The following is an 18,982-nucleotide window of genomic DNA, read 5'->3' as shown; positions in this document are numbered from 1 at the left end:
TCCACGTATCCTTAATGTTTTATCAATGTTTAAGCAAAATCGACTTATTTTTCCTTTTTCTGGAAGGCTTTCCTATTTCTAATTTAACAGTCCACAAAATGTTGTTTACTTTTCTTTTTATCCGCCTTAGGGTAGATTGAAACTCAGATGATCTCTGTCTGAGTCACAAGCATAATAAGGCATTATTTGCTTGTGACTTTTTTGAACCGAAAACCTATGAGAACGTTTTTCTTTCTTTCTCTCTAACAAGAAAATGTGGGCGACTTTGTCAAAATGGAGATTTGGTCAGCTTTTTCATATGTGGGCAAGCCGTGGGTGTTTTTCTGTATCCTGTCCCTAACATTCATGTCTAGCTTAAAAATAGCTCGACAAAAAGGGACTTCACACAGAGGAACTATTTCACTTGATATTGTAGGTGTGCGTTACTTTTAATTCTGTCAATTATCAGACTTATTACTAGAGATTCCTGGGAACGTTTGGATGTTTTCCAGACTTATTGAAGGCGGTGTTTTCTGGCAAGCTCTGATGTAGACAGCCAGAGTCTTTCTTTGTGAACAACATGCCTGAAATGCTTGTGTTAGTGAGTTGTTATTCAGTGGCTTGAAGAAAAACTGTTCTTTGAATGAGTCGCCCCTCAGTTATGTTTCAGAAAACTAGATCATAAAGAACAGATCATATAATGACTATTCTTCGAGGAACAAATCTTTTCCTCTAATTGGAATATTTCAGTCTTCTGAGTGCTCTTGTGTCGCCGTGGGGAACAGAGTGCAGGTGTGTGGAGCAGGAAAGACATTGCCATAGGAGGATGTTTTGTCCTTTACTGCAGGAATGTGTCTCCATCAAAGACAATCTCTTGCTTACTCAGGAGCTTCACTCTATTGTGTACTGAATAATCATCTACCTTGGCATTACAGCATTTCAGTCTCAACTGCAACATTATTCATTCTGTGACAGGAAAGCCTTTGATTTGCCCTCTGCAGTCGGATAGAAATCCTGAAACAGAATTGTAGGAAGTAGGCTGATGTAATAGCTACTGTATAAGGGAAATGCAACATATTTAAGGCACATTACCAAAGAGGAAGAACTTGTCATCATTCCAAAAACATTGACTTCTTCAGGTGTTCAGGCTGAATGAAAAACTTCAGTGGCAACGGCAATAAACAGGACACTCGACATGCTGTCGTTCTACGAGCAGACAATGGGACTCCTGCGAGCACACGTTGTATTTTTTATGATAGAGAGAAATTCTTGCTTTTCTTTGTCTGTTTCATATCTGCTCCAGCCCTCTGACACCCTTGCACAACAAGAGAAATGTAAGTCATTGACGGCTGCAGAGATATTGATTCAATTTTCAGAAGCAGGAGGTGGAATTTCTCAGATGAAAAACCAGCTGGCTCATTAAAATGCAATTTTAGTGTTTACCAGAGAAAGCTATCTCTATGACCCGTCCTCTAGAGATTGGAAATATTCAGCGCTGTGGTACTGAGAAATGGCTTCAGTGTGCAGCTTGTTCACAGACTAATATTTAATACAGAGATGTGAGTCATGAATGATGTATCTTTAATAATAATGATAAATAATGAAGCATTATTTCATCACTTTTCATAGAGCACGTTCAGCTCAAAGTGCTTTACAAAATGGCACACATCACAAGTTAAACTCAAACATCAAGAAATTCCCCTCAGATCAGATGTTAAGAGGTTAAAAGACACTTTGAGGTAAAAAGGTATGATTTAAAAAATAAAATACAATAAACTAAGAGAATTGAGGCAAAAATGTAAAACCCTAAAAAATAAAAGAACAACAGAAATAAAAAAGATCACAGTAATAAAAACGTCATGATTATAATAAAGGGTCAAAAGTATTATTTAAGCTGCAGTATACTAGATATGAAAAGTTAATTTGTTGGACCCTTTATAAAGGACCTGTGTCCATGCCTGCATGGTTATATGCACTTCAGTAAATCCTCTGTTCATGGAAATACAACCTGATATTGATCAGTCTTGCCGAGGTTTCCAGAGGCTTAGTATTGTGTGTATTCATTCACTGTACATGTACGTTCAGGTTTAGCTCTTGTAACATGTTTGTGTTGGACTGTTCCTCCCAGTTCTTAAAGGCCCTTTGTCACATAATAGACCTTACACATAGTCTGCAATCCTTCTCTTTAAAGCACACTATGTGGGTTAATCTTAACCTGACCCCGTCTCTGAACTTTTGACCAGTCCCTGATTACGTGACGTAAAGTGAAACTTGTGTGAACATTGACAAAAGACCGAAAGCCTTAAAGTTGGTTTCCTGGCATTCAGCTGCAGAATAGAGCAGATTGTTCCCTTCAGTTTAGCAGCTGACCCTTGCTGGATACAGAGCAGCTTGCAGTGAGAGCTCAGAGCATCACTCAGCAAACCCAAAAAGAAACACAACCTCAAAGAGATTCACATGCCCTCATTTAGTCAGAGAAAGTTTTAATGCTGTATGAAGAATGTGAGCTGCTGAAATGAAACCAGGCATAAGAGTTGATCACATTAATGCCCCTCAGAGATGAACAGTAACCAAGGAGTTGTCTTAGTCAGTGTGATTCTGATTGTCTTAAATTGTTTAAATGTTAAAATATGAGGCTTCATTTAAGTGCAAGTTCAACTATAATACGCTGAATAGTTTGTTTGAAGGTATTTAATGTTATTTTACTCTCATAAACTGCACTAAGTTTAGCAATAACTCATACTACTTGAATTGGCTTCATTGATGCTTTAAGTCTTTCAGTGATGCTTTGTTATTATGCGCCTCAAAGCCAAATTCTCACATCTGCTGCTGTATCACTAGCAGCCTCCTTCAGGCCACTCTCAGAATTGAATCCTGTAATTAAATCACCGTTTTAAATCTGTGGCTGAAGTTACTTTTTAATTTGTTTTTCCTGGCTTCAGTCAATATTTAATTTCTTTATCAGGGACAGCATGCAGGTAGGTGTCATTGTTAGCTTTATTTTAATGTTATTAGGGAAGAAATAAGAGGGTTTTTTTTAACATTGATCCACTGAAACACAGGAGAAAAGGTTTCTTGATGTGATGAAACCAGGGCAGTATGGCACTAACCCAACCAGGTTTCAGAACAAACTTGTTTTGAAGAGTTTGTTGGATTATTAGCAGGATGTTGATCCAACTCTTAATGCTGTGTTCCAGTGAAAGTCGAAGGTCAAAGTTTCCCTATTAAAAATGTCCGACCCCCAGTTTTTTCAGGTGCGTGACACTTATAGTGAACTAAAAACACGGTTATCTAATAAAGTGATGTTTTTTTGGCAAATGTTCTCTCAATTGAACCACAGCAGGGCAGCCTTCCTGCATACATAAACATCACACTTTTCCCAAATACTGGAAAACAACTTTTATAGATCTTCAGGGTAGATGAATTTGTCCTGAGTTTACAAGTAAGAATTCTTACTTTCACTGAAGACATGTTGACATGTCTCAGCAGGAAAGACTCAGGTGTAAATAAAATGACCCCGCTTCTACCTGACTGGTGATCCAATCCTTTTTTTTTCTAAACCTGAACAAACGGGTACATGTGTACATCTCTGTCCCCAGATCTGTCGTCTCCAGAGGCACCTGTCGGCGGGGGAGCACCAGCAGGATCTGTTCCAGGGCCAGCCCGCCATGTTTGTGTCCCAACACTCCCAGCCACCCACCGAGAGTCTGGTGGAGCTGATCGAGCTCTGTGGAGGGACGGTCTGCAAAACTGTGCGGCAGGCGGGCATCTGCATCGGGAAGTACAGCGGCAGGAAACCAGAGGGAAGCAGGATCCTGTCGGAGCAGTGGGTGCTAGGTAAGATCATTTCTGCCCTTCTGTGTTTAAAATGCTAAATTATTATATTCTATTAATTGTTTCTCTCATTTGTTTGTGATTTTATTTCAGATAGTATCATGCATTTGAAGCGGCTGTCATACGATAACTACGACTTGGAGTGAAAGCTGTGCAGTTTATTTATAGTATTTTGAATGTTAAACAGTGCCTGGTACCCTCAGTTTCTACCTTACAGTGTTCTTGCTTGCTTATGTTAAGGGCTTTGTATAAGTCCTCTCAATATTCAACTTTTATACCATGTCTTTCCCTGGTTACCATGGAAACCTAATACTTCTGAGGACTATCAACCCGTCAAGATATTGTGAAGCATTGGAAACTGCACCGACATCCATCCTTCATTATTTTCCTTTTTTCATAAAGTAGTCACCACTACTGAGATTGTTTTTCATTCATAACAATGTGATTCTTAAATACTTGCTGAGCCAGTTAAACAGTCTGAGGAAATACTGTAACCTCATAAAAATATGTTGTGATGCCATTCTTAATAAATACTTTTATCAAAAAATGCGTTTTTCTCAAGTTCGAAACTGAAATTTACACAGCCTTGTTGTTATGGATGACGCTTCCCTTTGAGAATAAAATCTTACTCTACTCATCAGTTATACAGTGGGGCATTTAGTCGGCCACCAATTGTGCAAGTTCTCCCATTTAAAAAGATGAGAGAGGCCTGTAATTTTTATCATAGGTATACCTCAACTATGAGAGACAAAATGAGAAAAAAAAATCCAGGAAATCACATTGTAGGATTTTTAAAGAATTTATTTCAAATGATTGTGGAAAATAAGTATTTGGTCAATAACAAAAGTTCATCTCAATATTTTGTTATATACCCTTTGTTGGCAATGACAGAGGTCAAACGTTTTCTGTAAGTCTTCACAAGGTTTTCATACACTGTTGCTGGTATTTTGGCCCATTCCTCCATGCAGATCTCCTCTAAAGCAGTGATGTTTTGGGGCTGTCGCTGGGCAACACAGACTTTCAACTCCCTCCAAAGATTTTCTATGGGGTTGAGATCTGGAGACTGGCTAGGCCACTCCAGGACCTTGCAATGCTTCTTACGAAGCCACTCCTTCGTTGCCCTGGCGGTGTGTTGGGATCATTGTCATGCTGAAAGACCCAGCCACGCTTCATCTTCAGTGCCCTTGCTGATGGAAGGAGGTTTTCACTCAAAATCTCACGATACATGGCCCCATTCATTCTTTCCTTTACACGGTTCAGTCGTCCTGGTCCCTTTGCCGAAAAACAGCCCCAAAGCATGATGTCTCCACCCCCATGCTTCACAGTAGGTATGGTGTTCTTTGGATGCAACTCTGCATTCTTTCTCCTCCAAACACGACACGTTGAGTTTTTACCAAAAAGTTCTATTTTGGTTTCATCTGACCATATGACATTCTCCCAATCCTCTTCTGGATCATCCAAATGCCCTCTAGCAAACTTCAGACGGGCCTGGACATGTACTGGCTTAAGCAGGGGGACACATCTGGAACTGCAGGATTTAAGTCCCTGGCGGCGTAGTGTGTTACTGATGGTAGCCTCTGTTACTTTGGTCCCAGCTCTCTGCAGGTCATTCACTAGGTCCCCCCGTGTGGTTCTGGGATTTTTGCTCACCGTTCTTGTGATCATTTTGACCCCACGGGGTGAGATCTTGCGTGGAGCCCCAGATGGAGGGAGATTAGCAGTGGCCTTGTATGTCTTCCATTTTCTAATAATTGCTCCCACAGTTGATTTCTTCACACCAAGCTGCTTACCTATTGCAGATTCAGTTTTCCCAGCCTGGTGCAGGTCTACAATTTTGTCTCTGGTCTCCTTTGACAGCTCTTTGGTCTTGGCCATAGTGGAGTTTGGAGTATGACTGTTTGAGGTTGTGGACAGGTGTCTTTTATACTGATAACGAGTTCAAAAAGGTGCCATTAATACAGGTAATGAGTGGAGGACAGAGGAGCCTCTTAAAGAAGAAGTTACAGGTCTGTGAGAGCCAGAAATCTTGCTTGTTTGTAGGTGACCAAATACTTATTTTACCGAGGAATTTACCAATTAATTCATTAAAAATCCTACAATGTGATTTTTTTCCCCATTTTGTCTCTCATAGTTGAGGTATACCTATGATAAAAATTACAGGCCTCTCTCATCTTTTTAAATGGGAGAACTTGCACAATTGGTGGCTGACTAAATACTTTTTTGCCCCACTGTATATAGACAGGCGACCAATGAGCAAGCTGCCGTGTAGACTCACACTCATGTGAAGGCAGTAGATGGAAAGTAAAAGAACTTGCTCAATACTTTAAAGGTACCAGACTGTTGCCTGAGAATATATACTGTAGTTACGACATTTACACTGCTGTCACTTTTTCAAGTATTCATAAGTATTAAATACAAAGGCAGGTGGAAGTGCTTTAGAGGGGATTTACAGAAATACTTAAGATGTTAAGAAAACCTTAACATTTTATTTAGGGACAACAAAAACAAAACACGAGAATATAAACAGTTTCAGATTGACAAATGATGTATACAATTCAGTAAAAATGTTTTAAGCTCTGATTGCAATGATCTTATAAGCACACTCCAGGACAGATGGAGTGATTTCCATAGTTAATATTGAATAAATCTATTAGCTGAATCAATAATTTACCCCTTTCATCTTTGCACCAGACTTTTGAGTCCCTTTATCTGGGCAAGCCCAGTAATTATTCCAGGTCAATGACTCATTCATAGCGATACCCTCTGCTATCTACCCGTCTTCTGGAATCATAACTTGATTTTGTCTGTTTCAGATTTAGTTATTTTTCAAAAGAATATAATAAAATATTTAAATTGTGATTTTCAAGTTGTATTATTTTTCATATGCACAACAATTAGTCCTTTGCAAAGGAAATCTTAAATCTAGGGTTCAATGCTACAAGGCTGATTAAATATGCATAAAAAACCACAAAGAAAAAGATAGCTTAAGTAAAAAGAGAGTATGGACATAAAATACAAAGTAAGAGATAAAGTGTAACATCAATTATTATAAAACAATGAGACTTTTGTCATTCGTCAAGAAAATGTAGTAAATGTATGTATAAATGTGTATAATGACACCTGCATTTCGCTCTGGGGACTAATGTGGGTTTATCTTATGGTATTCATTAAAGTACACATATTAGCGTCTTACAAAATACATATTGTAGACAAACACGAAAAGTTGCAATGGCATCAAACTTTATGGTTATTGTCATATGCTGTATTATAGCATCAGACTGTATGGTTATGGGTTATTGTCATATGCTGTATTATAGCATTAGACTGTATGGTTACGGGTTATAACCATATGCTGTATTAGAAGAAGACATACTTTTATTAATCCCTTACAGGGAAACTGCTTTCTCTACTCTGTTGTACACACAGAGGAAATACATGCACAAACACAGAGGAAATACATGCAGAGGAGAGGTGGCAGCCAGGTCAAGGGCACCTCGGCAGTGGCCTAGGAGGAGAACTGGCACCTCTCCAGCTCACTCCATATTTTTTTGGTCCGATCGGGACGTGAACCGGCGACCTTCCAGTTCCCAGGCCAAGCCCCTATGGACTTTGCCACCACCGCCCTATATATATTTATAGCATCAGACTGTATGGTTACGAGTTATAGCCATATGCTGTATTATAGCATCAGACTGTATGGTTATGGCCCTTTAACAATAATAATCATGTCGTTCCCCCGCCCATTGGCTGGCTACCACCGCGTCTCTTGACCAATCACCTTCCTCGATGTTAGGGGGTGGCATTACGTAGGGAGGCGTGTGTGACATTTGCTGCATGAAGCTAGTTTATGAACAGCTAGCTGGATAAAGATGAAGACCCGGGGAAGGAAATAGAACAAATTAGCATTTTAACAACTAAGCTTACTTTTGGGTTACACTTTGTTATCGTACCCATATTAGGGAAGATAATTTATTCAAATGTAGCCTTTGATCAAACTTCCTGTCAGGCTAACACACGTTAAATAACAGTTAGAAAGCTAACACTTTTAACTTATACTGTACATATTCCGGTTTAAGTAGTGTTTGTTTTTTGCGATAAAATGTTCATATTTATCAGTTAACTTCGGGGTTTTTTGTATTGTAGTATGGGTGGACGATAGCGCTTAAGCCGACTTGGCCCTTTTGCACACAAGGTTAACATTAGCTTTAGCCAGCTAGCTCCTCTTGCTGCAGCTTCCTTACTTTGTTTTTGTACTTGTCAGGGCAGGTGTGCTGAACGCAGGTCAGGTATGCTTTGGGATTGATAGGGTCTGCAACCTAAACAAAGAGTGAGTCCTACAGCCTATATCAGGGATCGTTTTAGTTACTTTAGTGGAGCCAGAGGTGGGACCATGCTGCTCTCCTTGGTTGTGCACACATACTCGCTGCGGTACTGGTTTCCAGCCACGGTCATGCTGGGGACAGCTCCAGCTTACTTGCTGTCATGGGGAGCATGGCGTTTATTTTCCACAGTTTTACCAGCAAGGGTGTATCACAAGTTGGATGATCGGTTGTACTGCATGTACCAGAGTATGGTCCTGTTCTTCTTTGAAAACTACACTGGAGTGGAGGTGAGTGATCCTTCATTTACTGTCTTTACTTGTGTGGTCACCCTGTGTGGACTGTGTTTATCAAGGATGGGGAATTTAATCCACTAGCATATAGTGTAGTGATGATAGAAAACCAGGACCCACGCGTAAGTGACAGCTGCCTCTGAAATGCTGAACCTGCATTCTGCCATATGTTGTCTTGTTTATAGCTACTTTTGTTGATTACATGACGTTTCCATTGGTTATAATGCTTATAACGGTATGCTAAATTCTATAAGTCTCCGTTGTTTTTAAATTGCCTCCCTTGTCTAACTTACAAACAATATTGCATGCACACCACATGCAGATCAGAGGGTTTTTGCAGGTGTCTGCATTTGTTGTAACCCTTAAAATAACACAAGGTAAGGTGGGGACAGTCTGCTGAGACTGGTAAACAAAATCTCGATGAACCAGAAGCCTGCAGCAGTGCAAGAACCTCTGCATTCTTTGCCCTTTTGCTGCCACTCCTTTTTACAGAGGATATAATTGTAGGTTGGAGTTGGCAAAACCAAACCAGCAGTGACAGTGTTTTGTGTTGTTAAACTTCCTCTTCCGTTTCACTGAATAGTCACATAATCGGTTTTAGGGAAGTCCCCTCTTCTAAATGATCAAAAATGGAAGTCGACTAAGAACGTATTTAGCCAAGGACAGCACTAATAGATTGGAAGAGAAGTTTCAATAAATCCTCAGGGTTCATTTAAGAGCTGAGGTCTATGAATGTTTAGTTTTTAGAAAAATAACGGAAGTGTAAACAAATCCCTGAACAAAATCTTTATCTGATGACAGTCCACCATTTTGCTCTGGTTTGTAATATCTTTAACTTGCTTTCTGTAGGTTGTGATATACGGAGATATACCAAAGAACAAAGAGAACGTGATCTACTTGTCTAATCACCAATGTACAGGTAATACATTTACACCTCATCAAATCTAACTCCAGCACAGATTTGAGTAAAAACCTAAACTGAACCAATGTTTTTTCCTTGCAGCTGACTGGATCATCGCGGACATGCTGGCCATCAGGCAGAGTGCCCTTGGCCACGTCAGATACGTCCTTAAAGACGGCCTCAAGTGGCTCCCGCTGTACGGATGGTATTTCTCTCAGGTAATGCAACTGTGTGAGTATTTGAATGCCATTTTGTCATTGTGGATTACAGATGTAGAGACTGAAACAAATGTCGACTCCCATTCCCAATTACTGTTCTCATCAAAGGATCTTTGTGTTTTAGCATGGAGGAGCCTACGTGAAGCGAAGTGCAAAGTTCAATGAAATAACGATGAAGAAGAAGCTTCAAACTCAGACTAAATGTGGAGCACCAGTAAGTAAATTAGCCTCTGAACTACATGCTTATTGACTTCACAATGTCTGCCATGTATTCCCCTAAAGGATAAATGTTCAGCTTCTAATCAGGGCCTAATCTTTCTGATCATCACAAGCCTTGTATTGTTAAAAGTTCTCCACTTCTCCAATTCACTGCAGAGCTTTTGCTGCAGTAATCAAACAAAATTCTTTCTTCCAAAAATTCCCTCTTACCCTACTTGTATTCGGGATGTTGACCTTAATAGTTGTCAGAGTTTGTATGAACAGAACATCTGATGACGACAGCTGCAAGAAGTGTGTGTTTTTGTGTTGAAAGCTTGTTTCTAATCACTTTGTGGAGGATTAAACTGTTGGGGATTTGTGTGTGTGTGTGTGTGTGTGTGTGTGTGTGTGTGTGTGTGTGTGTGTGTGTGTGTGTGTGTGTGTGTGTGTGTGTGTGTGTGTGTGTGTGTGTGTGTGTGTGTGTGTGTGTGTGTGTGTGTGTGTGTGTGTGTGTGTGTGTGTGTGTGTGTGTGTGTGTGTGTGTGTGTGTGTGTGTGTGTGTGTGTGTGTGTGAACAGAAAAGGTCCTGGTGCATATAGTGGGTACACTATAAATGTCTGTTGTGCCACAAAGTAGTGCTTACTTCGTTCCTGTTTGACCAAACAATGGACAAGTTGTTTAAGACACAGCCACAATGTTTTGGTTGTAACCAATCAATAGACTCCTTAAAATATCCTTGTGAATGTTCACATATGACCCATTAAAAGTGTGTAGCTATGCCCGAACATCGCAATTATAGAAAGACAAGCACCATCGGACAGAACTTGGGGTCAGCTTTAAATGCCTGTCCACTTCAGTTATTCACAAATAAGTGATTAACCATTTACTTTGTGTTGAAAAAAGGCCTTTTATATTTTGCAGAAGATGTAAAAAGAATGTTTCTTCTATAAATGAATTAGTGTTCAGTACCGTGCTAAAGTTTTTGTTGTCATATTTCTTCTCTTACATCAAAGAATGGGTTGAAAAAGAAGGATAGAGCACAAAAAACTCCAACCTATCCAGCACACAATTGTATTTGTCACATGTAATCATAGCGGGTCCAATTCCAGTTAAATGTGATCTCACTTCTTCAACTCGTGGATTCAAAAGTCCTAATTAGAATGGTAATTCATTTGTGTGTGTAATTTGAAAACAGTCTGGGATGAAAACGGTGTGGAAAGTTTTCTTCTAAACATTATAAGTTCAGTGTTTGATGTTTAACCAATCCTGTCAAAGTTAGAACATCCATTATGACCAGTGTAATAACAACCCGAGCAGGCTTTCATTTCCTGTGTTTCTCTCCCTGCAGATGTACCTCGTCATCTTCCCTGAAGGAACCCGGTATAATCCGGAGCTCAAGAGTGTTATCGCTGACAGTCAGGCTTTTGCTACCAAAGAAGGTACCGGCATGACAGCAGCAATTTACTGCCGAATTCTAATTCAGCGCATCCCACTCAGTCTGTAAAACAGACGGCACAGTTGTTGTGACCTGGGATCACCCTTGCTACTGTTCGACCAATGAGCATCACATAGACGCAAAAGGTTTTCAGGAAAGGTGTTCATTTCAAAGTGAAGGTGTCTATTCACATCATTTGAACAACAATCAGAATCATGACAGAGCAGGGCTGCAATCCGCTATCCACAATCTAATTTTAATTATCAATCAATATTTATATTGTTTACTTGATGTCTAGAATTATTCTTTGTAACCAGTTTCTCAAAGTCCATGGTCATTTCCCCAGGTGTTTCTGTTTGTCAGTCTACAGCTTTATCTAATACCAAATAAAACCCAAGAGATGTTCTGTTGATCAGTCCACAACCCTATTACAAATGAAATAACGGTATAATAAATGGGAAGCTGGAGAGAATGTGTTATTATAAAAGTATTTTGGACGACTATTTTGTTTACCCTCTTGTTTAAAAATGATTAAGTCGAGCTTTGTAAACTTTAGAACTACTATATGGATTTCTGTGGTCATTGGATTATCACAGTAATTCCAGGAAGCTGTCAGAGTTCACTAAAAGTGCTTATTGATGAGCCAGCTGGTGTAACTCACAGTTTTAAACTAAATTGACTTGCTGCTGGTCGATAAAAGGTTTGAAAGAAGGGTCTCTCTCTGTAATTTCGTGGCATGAGTTGAAATCAACTTTAAGTAGTGATTTTACTACAATGTGAATTTCAATACGGCCTCATAATATGACAGCTAAATACGTCTGTCAATCAATGAGATTATGAAGCGGAGCGGTGTTTCAGCCTGACTCACAAACTGCCTCTATTCTGCAGAGATTAAGCCCGTCTCTCAATATCACCTTCCCCCATTAATCCAAACAAATCGCTCTGCAGAGCCCACTTGTGCACATGACATTATCTGCTATTAGTGAGGTATTAGTGAGCAGAGGGGGGTGTCTCCACCACCACAGAGGAACCGACTGTAGTCACTGACCTAAACACTATCATTCTATATTCACACAGAATAGATATTTTGTGAGGGAAGGGAGGATATATTTGCATACTTTATTATAGCCACAGTGTAAAAATAATCTGTATTTGACTAGGTAATCTGATTAAATAACTGTTCCCCGCCACAGGACTGGCTGTCCTGAAGCACACACTGACACCCAGAATGAAAGCCTCTCACATCGCCCTCAATGCTATGAACGACCACCTGGACGCCATCTATGACGTCACAGTTGCCTACGAGGGAACTCTGAGCGCCTCCGGTCAGAGAAAACCTGCACCATCAATGCCTGGTAAGCAGATTTATCTGTCCAGTCATTGGTAGAAAATTCATACAGAAAATAGTAGAAAGGGTTTTTAACACCTTGTTTCTTTTGACGTGTTCTCACCGTGTGATCTGGAGATGATTGTTTTAAGGTGTAATCCCAGGTTTCATACAGATGTAATCAATTCGTAAATACAAGCCAAAATCCAGGGGAAGACAACGTCAGAACTATCTAAGCTGCTCAGACAGAAGATTTTGGAGCCAGATTTGCCTTTATTTGAGAGTGTTGAAAGGGGGGGGATACAGGGGGGATGACGAGTGTAATTGTTTCCGGAAGGGATTTGAACCTGGGTCCTCCGCACGGGAACTCTATAGTCCCAATAGATGGGGGCCGCCAGCTCTACCAGGGGAGCTTAACGGCAGCCAACGTGTTGCAATAATATCTAGATGATCACCACTATATACTTAAAACTGTTGAAAAGAGGTTAAAACATACTGGTATCACTTTACCTAACAGATATATTTTGTATTGCCTCAGACAGAATGCGTTATGCCTGCTTTGCTTCAGTCGACTTGAGACAAGCTGCGCTGGTTGTCGGCCCCGCCTGACTCATTTAGTGTTAGAGTTAATTACAGTGCCGCTAGTAATCAGCAGAACGTCATTTACTCATTAAAGCTGGCTGTGAATACAACACGATTTGAGAAAGGATGTGTAAATGATATGAATTAGTGGAGGGACTGTATTGTTTCCTATTTCCATCATAAAGTTACAAGTTCCATTTTACACCAGATTAAAAATTAGCTAATCTGCGTTCATCTCTCAGTGTTGCAGCCATTGACGCACAGGCGTGATTTCATTATTCCTTTGACATTGTGTTTGACCCCTCAGTAATTAATCACACAGAAAACATTCCCTATTAACAGCGGCGTCTTCCTGTAAACAACATGACTTTTGATTATTTTGTGTTCCCTGTTGTTAGAGGAGCTCTGTTTGAATGTCAGAAAAACAACATCCCGTTTCAAGCAGGAATAAACATCGATGTGTTTCTAACAAACAACAGAGAGAGAGAAAGAAAAGCATTCTTCTCATCATCACACACTTCCTGGTCTCATGGGGTGGCGCAGGTGATTTTAGCGATTTCACGAGGAAGAGGAAGTGACTCGAGGCTGCGTTCGCGCTGCAGCTACATCTGAGTTTCACATCCGAAAAACCATAAATAAAACATTTGAACTCATGCCACGGTACAGTGTAAAGTACTGTAAGAAAATCGATCTTCGTCTTGTTTAAAAATGGGAAGTGTTAAGAATGTAAAATCAGTGAATCATATGGAAACGGAGACAAATAAATACTATCGTTATTGTAATATAGCTTTTTAAAACTACTGATGTGACCAGTAGAACATTTTTGAGCAATAAAGTACAAAAATCTAATCATTTAAACTATTGTCACAAATAAATCCCTTTGCTCTAAGTTGTAAGACTCCGCCAGCCAAGGCAAATTTAGCCGAACAACCACGGTACATTTTTTGGAAAGTTCAAACCTTATTATTTCTGTGGCTGATGGGTTATAAAGTTATAGATTTGCTCTTTGTCCTTTTTTTTTTAATCCACTTCAAAGTAAATGTCATCGTCCTTGGTCCACATTACATCTTTAATGAAATCTCTCTGACAGACCAAGGGAAAAGATAGAATGAGCTCTCCTATTGTCGGCAGATGACAACAAGGAGTGGAGTCATTTTCAGATTGGCCAGAGTTTAAAAGGTTAAAGTCAGGAGGCAATGTTTGCGGCTACAGAGCAGAATGTTTATTTCCTTTCTTTATTCCAGGAGGTTGTTTTTAAAGAGTGTTTTGGAACATTGTTTTGCAGTTGAGACGCTGAGCATAGTATTTTCTTTTTAAGAGTGATCCTGCAAAATAAATCCTGTTTTTGTGTGGCTCACCTCTTGATCCCCCGTCCACACACCACACTCCTTGGTCAGTGTTTATTAAAGTGGCACATATTGCCTCTGAAGGTCGATTGAAATCTGTTTGCAGCTGATTGAGGCGCTCTCCGCCGCCGGAGCAATCTCTCGCTGCTGACTTCGATCAGGTTTCCTCTTTTGGCGGCAGTACCAGGTTTCCTGATAATATTGCATGTTGTGGAAACAGGAACTCTGAGGTCTCGGGGGATTCACGTGTAGCCTTGAGCGTTCACACTTGGCTACATTTTAATGTCTGACCTTCTTGGACACTTCTCTTTCTCTGCTCAGTGCTCTGACAGTTTGAATAAAATCTCCACTTGACACTCAATACATGAAACATTCGATTATTTATTTTAGTAACTTTTATCAGGTGATGCTGAAACTGAATTACTTGTGTCTCATGCAAATAATGACTTACAAGTTGAAAATCTGTATTATTTCCGATATGAACTTGCATTTGATTGACTTTTCTACATTTCTTCTCGACTCACCTTGACTATGTGATACATGTTGTTCTATGAATCGGTGATTTAACTGTGCTGCTCCGGTATGGCCAACAAGCAGTGGTTCGTGCCTGGCCTTTATTCCCGTGAATCAAAGTGCCTTGGCATCACATCCAGCAGCTCCACTCTATCATTGTCACCTCGTGTTGATTTTAAGTGCTTACTCTACGTGCCGTTTTGCTGAAAGGCTTTTCCTGTTTTTGTTTAGTCTCTTTATTTTTTCTGTGTTTGACAGAATTCCTGTGCAAAGAATGTCCCCGAGTCCACATATACTTTGACCGCGTGGATATAAAGGAAATTCCTTCAGAGCCACTGTTTTTCCGCAGGTGGCTTCACGAGCGGTTTGAAATCAAGGACCGGTAAGTGTATGTGTGTGTGTGTGTGTGTGTGTGTGTGGTTGGAACAATTAATCATCTTGAAATTGCTTGTTATTCAATCAATAAGTGAACCGCAGCAATGTTTTTAAATGTTTTGCTTCCGCACACCCCCAGTGTTAGGCACAGATGTGTATCTCAGCTTCCGAAAAATATCCTGAAAATAATACCGTCTTCTAACTCATTCTTTAAATCTGTTTATGTGCAGTTCTGTTTAGCAGAGACCTGTGATTCTGAGGGGAGTAACATTGGTAAAAAAAAAAACGTGGTGTTTTAGATGTTATATGAAAATATAAGCTGGCTTTCCAAAATAATTAATGGCAGATAGAAGGTACATGACTTGCAGCTCAAGTGGTTGCAGGATGAATCTGAAGCTAATATGATAATCTGTTTATAGTTTAAGTCATTTTGTTGAAGTAAAAAACACTTAAATATGAATATGTTCTGCCTTTGTAATTATGCCTTCTGAATCTGGACTTTACAGACAAAGCAACATATTTTAACCTGTGATGTTAAATGGCATTTATTGCTTTTTTTCTCGCATTTTCTATAACAAAAAAATCATAGATTATCAAGAAAATAATCCGCTGATTCTCTAATGATGAAAATAATCATTAATTGCGACCCTAAGTTGTTTTACTCTGGGGGGCATGACAGAAAAAGTCCAGAATTGACAGAATCGACATTGACAACAGCAATAAATCAACAAAAAGTCTCCGTGTGGGTGCAGGTTTTGTGCTGCAGCTGCTGTAAAACTCCTAACCCGAACCCTTTTTCAGACACATTTCTGCAACCTACTCTTTAACCTTTGTAACCCTCGTGCTTTTCTAAGATGTGCTGAATTCCTAAGAGAGTTATCTGTCTTTTCAAAGGCTGCTGACGGACTTCTACGAGTCGGAGGATGCAGACAAACTACGCACGTTCCCCGGGGAAGGCAGACATTCCCCTCTGAGCCTTTCTAAAACCCTCCCGTCGATGATTATCTTGGGGGGGCTGACACTGCCGTTGCTGCTGACGGAGAGCGGCAGGAAACTGTACGTGAGGACCTGGCTGTACGGGACTCTGCTGGGATGGCTGTGGGTGAATGCTTTCCCTTAACCAGGCAGGCAGCGGCTGCCACGATGAGACGCACAAAAGACATGAAGAGACCTCGCCATTTTCCTGCATCGCAAACAACACGAGGTGTGTTCCGGATGCAGCGTCTGATGAGAGGCTCCGAGATTTACCCCTCATGTCTTGCTCAGTGTTGACCTTGAGCTTAAGCTGAACAGAGATATGGAGAAATGTGAAGCTTTTTGTGCTACTTGTTGCCTCGCGTAATTTGGATTTGCAGCCTGAAATAAGGAAGTAAAAAAATGAGTGGTTATGCTGAAAAGTATTAAAATCCTCAAAATAGCCCTTGTAATCAATCTATCAAATAAAGAAAAATGCTATATACTTATCTTAAAAATAATTCCCCCTTATTAGATTTAGCCAAATTAGTATTCATGCATGCTCATTTTCCCATCAAGCATTGGCCAGTTTTAAATATGACGTATATATTATTGAGAACAAATTGGGCTGAAAACATGTTCAATGATCATGTCCAGCGACTCCATGTAGCTGCCGCGATACACCAGCCTACTGATGATGCATCATTAATTATTAAAGTGCACTGAATCTTTGAGGTTGGTTGTAATGTTATTTACGCCAAGGTCCATGTTCGAGGTTAATGCACTTTGCTCATTTTAAGTGATATTTTTACATGAGTAAAACAAAGTAGAGAGGATGCGGTCCTCTGTAGGGGCTCATGAACACCAGCTGCATTGTTTACCATAAATATTAACGAGACGCCACTTTGTTTTATATTCTGATGATGAATGTAGCTGTTAAGCAGCCTCATTTATGCATATATAATAACGTTAATGGGTTTTTTTATTTCCAAGATTTTGATTTGACAAATATTTGTATCCTTAAAGAAGTTTAATGTATAAATTTCCGAGTCTTTGTTGCAGAAACACTGGGAGATGCCACAGTGAGCTCACATGGAGGAATGCGTCTGTTTCAAAACAACTGTTCCAATATTGCTTTAACCTTTAAACGTTGACCCTTGCCAAAACCCGGTGTTATTTACCATGATCTTCTACAGGTGTTTTGTTTTTTAGCAATACTTGTTTAATGCCAGCCTGGATGACAGCAGAGATATTTTTGGGGCCTATATACATAATAATCAGTTATTTTATAATGGTTTATTCAGAGTTCCATAACTTTTATATGCATTTATTACTTTGAATACCACGTTACAGCTCACACGAAAGTGTCTACCTAGCAAAAAGCTGACAAAGCCATGTAAACAGTATATCGCAGGTTCCTGTGCACTCAAAGCCATTTGTATTATAAATGTCACTGTAACGTTAAAGCACTGTATGTTCATTGTTGTTGTTTACTGTGATGAAACCATTGCATTTTTCCACGAGTCACTTTACATGTTTGCTTTCTCGTCATTGTGTAGAGTTGGTCTGATATGTTTTTTCTCATGGTACAGAAAATCATACCTTTTACATGTCGCTCCGATACCTCACTTGAATAATCCTTCCTTGTTCTTAAATGCCTCTTGTCAGCCATTTTGTAGTCATTTTTATCCAGACAAGATCAGACTGTACCTCATCAGGAAATCTCTATGTAGACCGTATTTAAATGCCAGCGGATTTTGGAAATGTGTGCCTTCTTTTTGGAGGAGTTGGTCCTCAGCCCTCTCTCTCACGGAGGGCCACAGTGGCTCTTTTCCACCGGGTGACTGCATGGAAGCATGCGGTCACATTGTCTACAGTTCATAGTGGCTTATTTTGCTTGAAGAATGCATTGATTTTCACTTTTTGAAAACTATTATTAAACAATGAATCCTTTAACGTGTATGTGATTTCTGGAAATGGGGTAGAGTGAAATAAAATGGTTTTCTTTGGGGAGAGTCACATTTCCTTTGTTCATTTACTGTTCTGAAAACATAATAATTAAAAGTATATCTAATTATTACTGGCACAATGTTTTACTTCTGGAGTTAAGAGCGCTTGTAAACATGCAAAGCCTGGATGCCATTGTTGTAATTATACATTCACAATGTCACATCAAATGAAAAATGGAGATGCCAAATGCAGTTCTAACATTTACACTGAACTATCTTTTTAATGTTCAGAAACGTAATGATCAGAGCAAGAATTTTAAAATAAATCCTGCTGGTCAATAGTTTTAAGCGTCAAGAGGGAGAGATTATTACCAGATTAAATGTTCTGTTTTGCCCATATCGTCTATCCACCTCACCTGCACATCCCACCGCCTGCCGACTGTGCATTATAGTTAGTACCATACAGTGGACCGCACATGGCAGTTTTATTGTGAGCATTGAAACAGACCAATCAGAACCACAAATTCAAATTATACTGAAGAAAAGATACAAGTATAAAACATTTCTGGTGAAAATTAGAAGAATTCACGGTTTATGTATGTGATATTAGTACCAAATTTTCCCTGTCTGTTTCTATTTGATCTTAATCTAAGACAATTTCAGTCCAAAACATGCACTGACAACAAATCAAGCCAATGAGACTTTTACTGCTATAATTTCTACAAAGAATGGCCTGTTGCATTAATGATACATGTATAA

The 18,982-nt window shown here is 39.6% G+C and overlaps 2 protein-coding genes across 3 annotated transcripts in view; both read left to right on the top strand.

The window, feature by feature from the left end:
• Positions 1-4,360, top strand: part of mcph1 (microcephalin 1) — a 34,236-nt gene extending 29,876 nt beyond the window's left edge. For both annotated transcript variants that reach the window (XM_063874391.1, XM_063874390.1), the window contains exons 14-15: positions 3,579-3,816; positions 3,907-4,360. In XM_063874391.1, coding sequence (XP_063730461.1) covers positions 3,579-3,816; positions 3,907-3,959 — 291 coding nt within the window. In that variant the 3' untranslated portion in view covers positions 3,960-4,360. The remainder of the gene's footprint in view (positions 1-3,578; positions 3,817-3,906) is intronic.
• Positions 4,361-7,632: 3,272 nt separating this feature from the next.
• On the top strand, positions 7,633-18,351 carry agpat5 (1-acylglycerol-3-phosphate O-acyltransferase 5 (lysophosphatidic acid acyltransferase, epsilon)). The gene is made up of 8 exons (XM_063874432.1): positions 7,633-8,422; positions 9,275-9,344; positions 9,429-9,544; positions 9,669-9,758; positions 11,091-11,181; positions 12,371-12,532; positions 15,204-15,327; positions 16,215-18,351. The coding sequence occupies exons 1-8, from the start codon at positions 8,204-8,206 to the stop codon at positions 16,438-16,440; spliced, it is 1,098 nt and encodes a 365-aa protein (XP_063730502.1). The 5' UTR covers positions 7,633-8,203; the 3' UTR covers positions 16,441-18,351.
• The last annotated feature ends 631 nt before the right edge of the window (positions 18,352-18,982 follow it).

Source organism: Eleginops maclovinus, chromosome 22 (genome assembly GCF_036324505.1).
Source record: "Eleginops maclovinus isolate JMC-PN-2008 ecotype Puerto Natales chromosome 22, JC_Emac_rtc_rv5, whole genome shotgun sequence".
In the NCBI taxonomy this organism is placed as follows: Eukaryota; Metazoa; Chordata; class Actinopteri; order Perciformes; family Eleginopidae; genus Eleginops; species Eleginops maclovinus.
The sequence above is the reverse complement of the archived record's forward strand: the minus strand, read 5'-3'. Positions and strand labels throughout refer to the sequence as shown.

What these genes read in the sequence shown, in the direction of transcription:
- agpat5 (XM_063874432.1), top strand. Translation starts at nt 8,204, where the DNA reads ATGCTGCTCTCCTTGGTTGTGCACACATACTCGCTGCGGTACTGGTTT. An exon ending in ACGGATGGTATTTCTCTCAG is followed by an intron (nt 9,545 to 9,668) that starts GTAATGCAACTG and finishes TTTGTGTTTTAG; the next exon opens with CATGGAGGAGCCTACGTGAA. An exon ending in CGGTTTGAAATCAAGGACCG is followed by an intron (nt 15,328 to 16,214) that starts GTAAGTGTATGT and finishes GTCTTTTCAAAG; the next exon opens with GCTGCTGACGGACTTCTACG.